Below are 12,127 nucleotides of genomic sequence, written 5' to 3' on the forward strand. Positions count from 1 at the left end.
AAAACGTCTTACATTTACGTCGACGTTAATTTTTCGTGAACGGTCACGAACACTAGTTTTTCACGACTTTCACGTAACTTAATGTCTTAATTATTTAGTTTTTCTGAAATAATGGCCGTTGTTTGCCATGCATGTCTCTATTCGAATGACGGATCGTGTTCTGTTGATCACAGCGTGCGAGACAGTTTCGATCTGTCAACGAACCAGCCAAATAATTTTTTTTATTGTTTTTGGCACGCATACAAATGAAGGAAACTTTTGCGTCTTGAACATAATGATTACAAAGAGACTATGGGTTCCTGTTAATGCGACAATTAATTACGATACTTTTTCTGAACTTTAGGTAATTATTTTGAGAAAGTGTTAAATTTTAGACGTGCAGCGCAACGAGCAAACATTTAGAACAATAGATTCGGATTCAGTGTTGCTAAAAGCCGTTTAAAATAATAACTAAATGACAAAGTCTTGTATAAACTCAGAGCAATATATTTTGCGGATCTTTACGACTTTGTAACTATTTTCGGTTCGATTCGCTTACAAATGTTGAAATGACGTCGTCATTATGCAACCCCCTCGTGTGACATTCGATCGCGAAGATGTATGCGAAAGCGGAAGTAGAAAAACATTTTTATGTACTTGCATACAATGTTTTCATTGCATTCGTTATGTGGATTTTATTCGGTGTTTAAATTAAGTTTGTGTTATTTTTAAAGCTGCACTGAATATCTCAAAAGCTTAAATGAATTATTATTTGCCAGATATTTCAGACATTTCGTTTGAAATATCACTTTAATGCCGTGGCGCGAATGCATTGCCATTCTTTTTATTTATTTGACAACGCGTTGTCGAAATGTAGGTTAAGGGAATGGGAACAATAAAAAATTCTGTCGCCCATTTGCCGCACCGAAAAGTGTCGTTTGGAATTCATTTTTAAACATGTGAACCCCTATTGTATCAATTATGTACGTAGGTAAATGCGCAACCTTTTCCACCATTAATCCAATTTCGTAACCTTGCGATTTTCAAAACCTTTCAATTTTTTAACCGTCTGATACGTGGTGCCATCTACAGCAGCATAAAATGGTCTCCATTCCTAGATACTACCTATGGAAAAACTTTAAACTTCTCCCCATACGTTATTAACTAAAATGTTGAAGAGTGATAACTGGCATTTCTAATTAAGGAAAAAAATATTTTTCTGCCACGCTATTTTGGGGCACCCTGTATACCTACATTTTGTGTCAAAATATGCGCAATCTGAAAACAAAATCTGCGTATCCAAGCGTATTTCCGAACACGCCTACGTTTCATTTTTATTGAATTTATCTGTTCTTAAATCACATCTCTGTATGTGCAGTAACAGCAACTGGCTAATTAAATGGGAGTAGAACCAGGTCACTTTATCACTCATATTGGATTTTATTTGCGATTTAATATGGGGGATTAATTTAATTCGCTCATTTAATTAAGCTAAATTAATTATTACTTTAAAAGTTGAAATAAATTGGTCCAATAAAATCGTCAGATTTTTGTTTGATTCATATTTTCTATTGCGGTTTTGCTTTAATCGGTGATTTGATTCGCTGATCCGTGCTCTGATTGCTCGATTGACTTTGCGGAATTAATTCGTGGACTCTGTTTAATTGTTTTGCGGATTAAATTGAATTAAGTTAATCATGTATTTGAAATTAGACTTTGATCTTGATTAATTAAATTAATTAATTTGGCCAAGCAATTCTCATCTTGATGGAGCTCGTCGGTCGATGTATTCGCATCTTTTAATTAGCGTTTTGATTTGATTTCGCGGATTTAATTATATTGATAGCGGTAATTTGATAATAATTGTCGAAAATGGAGGGACATAGTGTCACGTGGTATTACTTTGCACTTGCACACTATCTCTCTCTTACTCATAAGAAAATACAACCCATCTTTGTCGCACTTGCACTATTTAAAACAAGAAAATCACCAGATCAATCAAATTGTTTATTTATTTTTATTATCAATCTTTAAATACAGGCTGTCAATTTTCAAACTTGCAGTCGGCCATATTTTCCAAACTAAAGAAGATATTGAAAATCGCGCAAAACCGTTTCGGGGGTATCGACAGGGAACCAGAATGACGTTATGAGTGTCAACCACCCACCCCTCCTTAACGACCCTGCCCCCCCTCTTCAAAAATCCTAAATGGCAACCCCATGCTTGTGACACATCGTTGGAAAACTACTGAAAAATGCTTTCCAGTGGTACCAATGAAGTCAATATTCATTAAGACAATTTCACAAAAATTTAATAATTAACAAAAAAAAACTAAATGTTGACATTGATGGATTTATGGCAAATTGGCCAAGAACTTCAACCTGAGCTGTTTCATTAAGCAATGGTTGCTTTCTTTTCTTTTATTGTCTTACAGTACAGCTGAACGTGTGGAAATAATATTCATTTATGGCTCCAAAAATCGACCATCTTTTAGAACAGCTAGAACGTTTAATGAGAGACATCCCGGGAGAAATGTAAGCCATGCCTATGTTCAAGATTTGATCGCTAAATTCGAAGAAACGGGATCTGTTATGAATAAAAATGAAAGCAACTAAGATTGCTTAATGAAGCAGCTCAGGGTGAAGTTCTTGGCCAAATTACCATAAATCCCTCAATTTAACATTAGTTTTTTTGGTTAATTATTAAATTTTTGTGAATATTGACTTTATTGGTACCAAAGGAAAGCATATTTTAGTAGCTTTCCAACGATGTGTCACAAGTATGGGGCGAGGTATGGGGTTGCCATTTAGGATTTTTGAAGTGGGGGGTTAAGGGAGAGGGAGTGAGGGGTTGTCACTGATAACGCCATACTGGTTCCCCTTCGATACCTCCGAAACGGTTTTGCGCGATTTTCAATATCTTCTTTAGTTTGGAAAATATGGCCAGCTGCAAGTTTTAAAATTGACACCCCGTATATTTTGCTGTGAGCATTGGCAAGGCCAAAAACAACCATACCCAAAAATAACTGCCCCACTATTGGCGAACAAATAAATAATGCCGTGACCCTTTCGTTTCAGGCCAACCACAACATTTCTCAATCCCAACTAATTTATTTAAATGCTTAACTCTCCCTATATAAAACAGGGAAGATACAAGAGAAGTAACAATGAAATTCGATAAGGAAATCCTGACAATCAAAACCCATTTAATAACGCAATTAAAGTTAAATTAAACTCTCCCTACCCATGCAAAATAAATCCCCATACATCAAAACTTTTACGTTATAAAATGAACCTAAAACCTAATCAATCCCCTAACTCAATAATGATCGTGTACAGGAAGTGAAAAAGCGAAGATCGACTTAATACCTTCTGCAGAGGTACCTCTAAAAAGTATTATGCGAGTCACTTTGTAATTGGGCGTAAACCTGTTGAGAGCCTAGAACAAGAGATAAAAAAAATAAATAAAAAGACGGCGACATCACAGTAAGGAAGGCAAAACGACCTGTTCAACTTCCACAGCAAAACCTAAAAGAATTCATCACTTCAGCAAGCGAATTAAACAAAATGGTCATACTTACAGAATCAGAAATCCAAAATATATCCTCCAATTCGGAGATAAGGGCCTAGGCTCGCTCCTAATTATCGAACTATGCAGAGTAAACCGCTAAAAACAATAGACAATGATTGAGATGCAATTAGACCCTTCTGTTTCAACGCGTAAGCGAGCAAGAAAGATTCCGGGAAAGGAAATTGGAAAATTCAGCCCAGGCCTGCACAGAAAATCCACCGACAAATGGCGCCAGTGATCTTTTCGGTATGACAGTGAATCTCAACCAATTGAAGCAGTGACCGTAAAGCAAATATAACCAATACGTACTTACTTACAAGTTCGTTCTTTTTGGCGCCGTAAATAGTTAAAAATCAACAACTGTGTGATGTATATGGATATATTTTGTCATTAAATTAAAAGTGTGTGCGGTAATGATCGAAAGGTACTATCCTAGCCATTATAAAACTATTTATAAATAGTAATCGTATTTCAGTTCAAGATTTGGAAGTTTTATTTATGTACACTTACACAATCAAGTAAAACAAGAATGTTCTACCTATTATGGTAATATCGAGCTAAATCCTGCCTATGTTTGGTAAGATAGAGACTTAACCATTACAAACTGTAGCTATATTACTCTATGGAAGATTGGTTAGTATCCAAAATGTTATGGAGTAGGCGACCATTGCTTCCAAGTTTTTATTTCATTGTAAAGAGCACCCCCTGGGCATTCCGTTGCCCCTACTTGTCCATGGCCCAATAGTTTGTAGTCTCTTTTTATGTGTCCTTTCGCTACTCCTTCTTGAATAAGAGTTTTGAGGGCGGCTAATGCGGAATCATTCGGCGATGTAGCTGAAAGTAAATCATGAAGTGCTTATACCGCAATGAAACTCGAACGCGTACAAACATAATCTCCAACTATACAAATTCCAATACTGTTACTATTGTATCTGAGTGCGTGTGCTCCAATTTTCCCCCAACCTCGACCTTCGTACACGTTTCCGTCCTCACAAACCTGAAAACAGTCCGTCATTGTCGGCGTGGAATTGCAATAAACTTACCAAGAAGTTATAACCAATGTCATTCCACTCGCGATTGTCCATGTGAAAATTTTGGAGCGCTTGTAAGACAGTTGTGCATTTGTCTTTAGTAACACAAGATGGAGTAGCGCTGTGATGCACAATAACGTAAGATGGAGGATTCACCGTGAATGACTGCAGAGGTCGCTTGCTGTTTTTGGCACCCCATTCGCTTCGACTTATTATTTTTGCACTGAAATTACGATAATGTTTATCACCATATGCGGCATTACCCCAACCTATCGTTCACCATGTGGATTCTTGATCATTAAATTATTTCACTGAGAAACTTACGGTTGCACTTGAAAGACTAATTATCATTAACCAAATAGGATAGATAGCCATAGGTAATTATCAGAGTGACTAAGTGTTATATAGATAAAAAGTAGCTCCCTCAACAATGGCGCAAATTTGTCAAAAAAGAAATGCATTTTCACCGCTTGTGCCATTTTTGATCTAGTTCCGATCTAAGCCTAACGGCGATGTATATGTATGAAGAACTTTAGAACTCTGGCATTTGGCACAGACGAGAAAACTCCTGTGTGTGTAATTTAAAAAAAATCCCAAAATTATCTTATTATCTTAGGTGAATGAACACCGTATCTATTATTAATAAAGGTACAGACGAATATATTGATACACAATCATTAAGTAAATACCATAAGTTTACCAAGGGGCATCGACATTCCTGGTTTCGATTAATTTGACAAAACACGATATGATAAAGTGTAACAAGTTCCCACCTAAGTGGATTGATAAAGACACTAAACCTTCCCCATACTTCTTTTAATTATTTCAGGAAGAAGTATGGGGAAGGTTTAGTGTCTTTATCAATCCACTTAGTCAATATCACCCCGTTTTGAGTCGTTATAAGATAGATAGCTACCAATTAAGTTCCCACCGGGTCCGTTAACTTGGCCCCCCCACTGAGAGATTTCATAGTCGTATTATTTTGAAATGAATGCGCTCGTTACGCGCCACCGATAATAACTCTTGCGCCATTATCGTTTTTTAGAAATCCGAAAAAACATTTGGGTGGGGGGGCCAAGTGAACGTAGCCCCCCCCCCAGTACGTATTTTGTCCCTTGTAACTAGGTCACCTGATACATTTGGTTATGCGCTCAATTGCGCCACTTGAATTAAAGCTAGCGCCATTACGGTTAAGCCGTGACAAATTTTCAAAAAGTGGGGGGGGGGCAACTTAACGTTTTTAAAAGTTACTTTTTTTTAACATCTTTTCATACGAAATTGTACTCTCAGGTATGCGCTGAAATGCGCCGTAAAAAGATATCTTTGCGCCATTATTGTTTTTTGGTTATCCTTAAATATATTTGGGGGGGGCAAGTGAACGGAATCCCCCATACCGCATTTTGCTACCGGTATTTGTGCCACTTGATACATCTGGTTATGAGTTCAATTGCGCCACTTGAATTAAAGCTAGCGCCATTACGGTTAAGCCATAAAAAATTTTTTAAAAGTGGGGGGGGGCTAACTTAACGTTTTCAAAAGTTACGTTTTTTAACATGTTTTTTCTACTACATCGTACCTTTCATCATGCGCTAAAATGCGCCGTAAACAAAAATCTTGGCGCCATTATAGTGTTTCAGAAACACTCTACAGGGTGTTTTTTTGGGAGCTTTAGTTAAACGATTCTGAGAAAGTAAAATAGGTAGGTTTTTAAAAATTTGTATTTAGGAGTTACTCCGAAGGCCGAATCGATGTAAAATATTTTCAAAATGGACGCACTTCCGGAAATAACTTTTGAAAACGCTAAGTTATACCCTCCACTTTTTAAAAATTTTTTATGGCTTAACCGTAATGGCGCTAGCTTTAATTCAAGTGGCGCAATTGAGCTCAAAACCAGATGTATCAAGTGGCACAAATACCGGTAGCAAAATGCGTTATGGGGGATTCCGTTCACTTGCCCCCCCCCCACCCACATATATTTAAGGATAACCAAAAAACAATAACGGCGCAAAGATATCTTTTTACGGCGCATTTCAGCGCATACCTGCGAGTACAATTTCGTGTGAAAAGATGTTAAAAAAAAGTAACTTTTAAAAACGTTAAGTTGGCCCCCCCACTTTTTGAAAATTTGTCACGGCTTAACCGTAATGGCGCTAGTTTTAATTCAAGTGGCGCAATTGAGCGCATAACCAAATGTATCAGGTGACCTAGTTACAAGGGACAAAATACGTACTGGGGGGGGGGGGCTACGTTCACTTGGCCCCCCCAAATGTTTTTTCGGATTTCTAAAAAACGATAATGGCGCAAGAGTTATTATCGGTGGCGCATATGAGCGCATAACGAGCGCATTCATTTCAAAATAATACGACTATGAAATCTCTCAGTGGGGGGGGGGGCCAAGTTAACGGACCCGTTCCCACCTAACTGTGAAGAAAACCGTACAAAGGGTTTTTCCAGCTGTTTCACTTCATACAAAAACGACGCTATTGGGCTGTAAGGTGGATGGGATAATTCTGTGAAGCCATCAGTTTGCAATAATTATGACCATAGCGAATCTTGTGCATTTTTCGTGTAACATCGCACTTTTTGTTTTCCATGAGTTCTGTCGTTTTGCTTAAAAAACCTGAAGCAGTTAATCATGCTTCTATAAAACTAGTCTGGTCGCCATAAATTTTCCAAACGAACGAAGGGTTTTTGCCGTTTTTTGGGAACCAATATGGACCAAATGCGTTGATTCCTATTTGTGGGAGGGCTATAACACTTACGTTTCGTCGCCTGTGACAATCACCACAAATAACTGTCATCGTTCGGCAAAACGTCCAAGTGCTGCTGACAAATTTCTTTCCTCCTATGCTTTCCTCAGCTCTTGACTCAACTGGTCCTCCTATCTTGGGTCGTTCGAGTTTCAACCCCATCGAAATTGTTTGGACTGAAAATGTACTTCAAAATGAGATGAACCGTTAGTATCGTACATCTGGGTCATTATGTCATGCATAACTTTAGCACCATGCGATTCATTCACTCATTCTTCGAAAAAAAAAGTAAAGCCAATACTGCCTAATGTTGTGGAGGCGTAAAAAATTACGCCAAGGTACTTACGACACTATAGAACTATAGAAACTGTAGAAAATAGGGAAGCTTTGGTCTTCCCTCTGATTGTCAAAGCGGAGGCTTTTACTGACAGAATGACATCTTCACTGTAATGTGGTTAAAACACGAGTTTGGACGGCCAACCTTTGGACTTTGAACTGCGAGGAAACTTTAAACTTTGAACGGCGACCAAACTTTGGACTTTGAATGCTCAGCAGCCTATGAACTGTTGCTTCTAAGATTATCACATCTTCTATTTAGTGTTGAAAGTCCTCGTCAGGAGGCCAGCGAGATAACTTGGGCCGCGCCTTTTTTTTGTATGTACGGGTGGCACTCTCTAAGTACAGATGTTTTCAGGTCGCATCAACATCCGTCTGTGTGACCTTATGGAATTTTATATGAATTTGAGTTAGGATATCTTCATTGTGCTTATATGGCTATCACTTGCTTTCGTCAAGCTATTTTGTTGTAAAGTCACCCTCAAATGGCCTTGACACTGGCATTATAATTTATTATTTTTCAGATCATCAAAAGTCAATGCCCCTATTTTTGCGGTGCCTTATTTCATTGTCAAAGCAATGACCCCATTTTATTTTAAAAGTCAACAAAGTTCAATGGCCCTAAGTTTGCATACTAATGATGTGACTTTGAACTAACCTCTAGCCTAGACAACGATCATTTGGATTAACGAAAGCTCCAGGAACCAAGCAGCGGAGTGATCGGCGAGATCGATCTCTAAACATCACCTTGCGTTAATTCTCTACGGCACCACTAAATGCAACGATTTTAAGCTTCACCTTGAGCTCCTTCCAAGGTCACCACAAAGTGACTTGCGACCTTGAACTGGTCCATAACGTCCCCTATACGACTATTAGCATTACGTTCAAAAATAAAACAAGTAACGATTTTTTTTAAGTTGGTAGTTTCTGTCACCAACTCAACTGTCGAACTGTTTATTTTCCGCATTGACCTTTCACACCCGAAGTTACAACCAGACCGTATATTTGTGAAGTCGACCAGCTTTGCTGAACACTCGGTATCTAGAAGCGTGTTAAGTTGGGCGCTTCGTTATTTAAAGTGTAATGCCGAGAGTATTTGTTTGGGTTCTACGAGTTGAAGAGCTAAAGGTAATTGATTTAATCTCAAGAGTTGTCGTGAAGATTTCGTAGATGCCATGTGATATCGATGATCTCGCCGTTTGACCTTCGAATTTCAATTAACAATGGGTGTTAATTAAACTGCCGAATTTGGAGATTGCATTCCGGTCATTTGACTAACCATAATTAATTAGTAACATTTAAATGAGTTGCAGAACCGCCCAATTGAGCTGGGATTTATCTCAAAAGAAGCGTTCTTTAAAAACTGGAATTTTGACACCGGTCCCGTATTTTTGAGACGTCTGGGAAGGACGCAATTAATTAAAAAAGTTTTAATTCGTTTGAACGTATCGAAGGTATAAGCGTACGAGATCAGACTTCTAAAATTGTCTACTTGCATTCTCTGTTATTTCATCACTTCACTGCATTCTACTTCATGTGTATTTCTTAGATTGCATACGTTAGCGGCAAAGCCCATTACGTCGCTAAACTTATGTTTGCCTAGGTAATTCCAGCATTGCCGTACCTCTCCAGGTAACCTTCGAGATTATTTCGTATTACGGACATTGCCTGATGTGTAATTCGGCAATCTTAGGTTTGCTAGATATGGGTTAGGTAATGTTCCAAATCATTTTATGTAGGTAATTAAAGAAAGACAGGGTGTTCCAGTTCAGCTGGTGAGCTTCGAATTTAAAAAAAATTCCAAAAATATACTGGGAATAAATATACTATTTAAATAAATTAAGTCATATTCGGTTTAACAAAATTTTCCTTAGCCTTTTATAACTGGAAAAATGTTTATTGTGGAAAAAACCCTTTTTAAACTCACACAAACTGCAAATTTCTTCGTTTAGTCAATAATTACGTTAAAAATATGTCAGTTTCAACTGGGACACCATATATTAACTGATGTTTGCGTCAGTTCTGACTGTCTTTTAAGATATTTCGAACATGGCCTAACCGACATCTGAAAAACCTAAGAATGCCGAATTACGTATCAGGTAAAGTCGGTAATACGAAATCAAAATGCTTAAGTTCTCAAGATTACTCAGCTTCTCTGGATTTCGTCGGTTTCTTTGATTCTCAAGGTTCTCGATTCGAAATATAAATAGGAAACCTTATTGCTTAGTGACCAATTTAAGATAAAAAATTTGCTCTGCCCAGCACAGATACTGGGCAGAGCAAATTTTTAATCTGTACACTTATTTACGGCATTTCCGTAAAAAAGTGAGTCACTTTTTATCCCAATGCACTACCTCCCTTATTAACGTGCGGGTGGTAAAAAGAACGCACTTTCCATTTGACATATTATCGTTTCTGGTTGGGTGTACAATATTCCAAACATACTGTAGAATATTGTAACATTATTTTCGAAGGATTCTAAAGTGTCAGTTTTTGTATACATGTGTCTGATACCAAATGTATGGAGCACCCGGTATATACAAAAATATTTTTGCGTTATGCACATTAAATCAGCAAACAATTTTGTATTTTAACTTTTTTGTAACATCGGCCTGATAGGAGATATCGCCCAATATGGCTCCAATTGGACATTGTGTATGTATAATGTATACTGTGTTTCTTGAATCCTAGATTCTTCTTTGCGGAATAACAATTCGTGATATTTTAACGAGCTTACCGTCGAATAAAGAATGTCTATGTTGTTTAGGTATAATACCTCGTTTTTTTTTGCTTTCGGCTTTCGTGCAATATTTTCGCCGCTTAAATATTCATTTCAGATACTCTTTACGTCATCGATTTTCTGTGAATTCGTTATAGTTTAGATTATTGGTAGAATTCATTTCCTAGTTCATTATTCCGCCACTAGAGGGCACGCAAAGTATCTTTCAATACCTCAATAATATTGATCAATTTCACTTTCTGTAGTCTTTCGCTTGCGCAAAATGGATCCTGTATATACAGTGGTTGCCAACCCGTAGATGTCTACGGACCACTCAGCCTGAAAGTGAATTACCACAAACCACCCATTATATTATTATTACGTACATACACCCTAAGAGTTGTAACCAAATTCAAGGGTGATTAAACACAATAATTTTTCAAAAACAACCTATCATCACTAATTAAAAAAATGACAAACATTTAACAGTCAGTAAACGTAGAAATAGCACAATACACCCTGTGTAAAATGCTTATTTAAAAAACTGACTTTTCAACGATTTTATGTATTATAAACTTGGATAAAAAGCAGTTAATCCAACTGATCAATTGCAGTGCATTACAATTTGAGGGATTGTTTAAACTCAGTTGCGGAATGAATACGTATTACGTACATTAGGTACAAGAAACCAGCGAACTACTTCAATGAGAAGTTTCACCCATTAGAGGTATAGTATCTCAAACTACAGCTTTTCTCAGCGAAGTTTGCGTGAACTATTTCGCTCCTTTCCATTATACCTGCACACATCAATAAAATTCCTTCTCGTGGTTTTGTGCTGCGTATTTAGCGGTATCATTTTTTCCCTCCTTATGTTACGAGAGACCCCTAATATAATCTCCTATTAATCTTCGAATTGATTGGAAGGATGTGACGTATTTTTATTAGCCGTGGAGATGTCAAAATGGTTCGTTATTTCAGTTATATAATCTTATACTTCTGTAAAAAAAATAATAATATAATTTTGAAGTGCGCTCTCAGTTAAGTAAGCCCAAAGTATTGATTTCCAATCGGAAAACTTAAAATCCTGAATAGAATACATTTATGTTTCTTTTCCAAAGCAGCAGGATAATCGCCTTTGATAGTACAAATTATTCAAACAAAGGTAAATCATCCAGGGATATAAAAAGGAATATCAGTGTAAAGTGCAAAATGCATAGTAAAATCATTTTGAAAGTTTTTTTTAAGCGGATTTTTGATTCTCACTAACGGTCAGTTGGTCGAGCGCTTTTTTAAATCGATCGAGATCTCGGCAACGGAATGTCCTAGAAAATTCGGGTTTTCGGCATTATATTCGTACTATCGTGGTATTCGTGCATCGCTTGAAGGTTAAAAGTGATTGGTCCATGAAATTCAATTGTACTCTGAACAAATATGTAAGTAAATGTTTACATAATTCGTTGTTGGATTTCAAAATGTCCGCGTCGTCACACCAAATTTTTCAAATTGAAGAGTTGAAGAGTCGAAAGCGATTGGAAATTTGCTGTACGTGCATATTTGGAGCACGAAGATCTGTTTAAGCACATAGCAAATGAAACACCTGTCGAGGTATCTCCAATTTACATCGACTCAGTATGCAACAATTCCGGCGAAAGAAGAAGCGATCACATCAAAGATTTTTTTTATTCATTGGCATCATCTCAATATTTCCAAGGTGGGAGGAGGCACACCATAAAATTTTGTGG

General features: G+C 37.2%; 1 protein-coding gene across 1 annotated transcript; it reads right to left on the reverse strand.

The window, feature by feature from the left end:
* Window positions 1–3,914: 3,914 nt before the first annotated feature.
* On the reverse strand, window positions 3,915–4,930 carry LOC116179077 (peptidoglycan-recognition protein SC2-like). The gene is made up of 4 exons (XM_031498782.1): window positions 4,850–4,930; window positions 4,593–4,803; window positions 4,435–4,546; window positions 3,915–4,383 (listed from the first exon to the last, which is right to left on the reverse strand). The coding sequence occupies exons 1-4, from the start codon at window positions 4,861–4,863 to the stop codon at window positions 4,199–4,201; spliced, it is 522 nt and encodes a 173-aa protein (XP_031354642.1). The 5' UTR covers window positions 4,864–4,930; the 3' UTR covers window positions 3,915–4,198.
* Between the last annotated feature and the right edge of the window lie 7,197 nt (window positions 4,931–12,127).

This window comes from Photinus pyralis, unplaced genomic scaffold (genome assembly GCF_008802855.1).
Source record: "Photinus pyralis isolate 1611_PpyrPB1 unplaced genomic scaffold, Ppyr1.3 Ppyr1.4_LG8, whole genome shotgun sequence".
Taxonomy (NCBI): Eukaryota; Metazoa; Arthropoda; class Insecta; order Coleoptera; family Lampyridae; genus Photinus; species Photinus pyralis.

What these genes read in the sequence shown, in the direction of transcription:
- LOC116179077 (XM_031498782.1), bottom strand. An exon ending in ACATTGGTTATAACTTCTTG is followed by an intron (nt 4,547 to 4,592) that starts GTAAGTTTATTG and finishes GACTGTTTTCAG; the next exon opens with GTTTGTGAGGACGGAAACGT. An exon ending in TATAGTTGGAGATTATGTTT is followed by an intron (nt 4,384 to 4,434) that starts GTACGCGTTCGA and finishes ATTTACTTTCAG; the next exon opens with CTACATCGCCGAATGATTCC.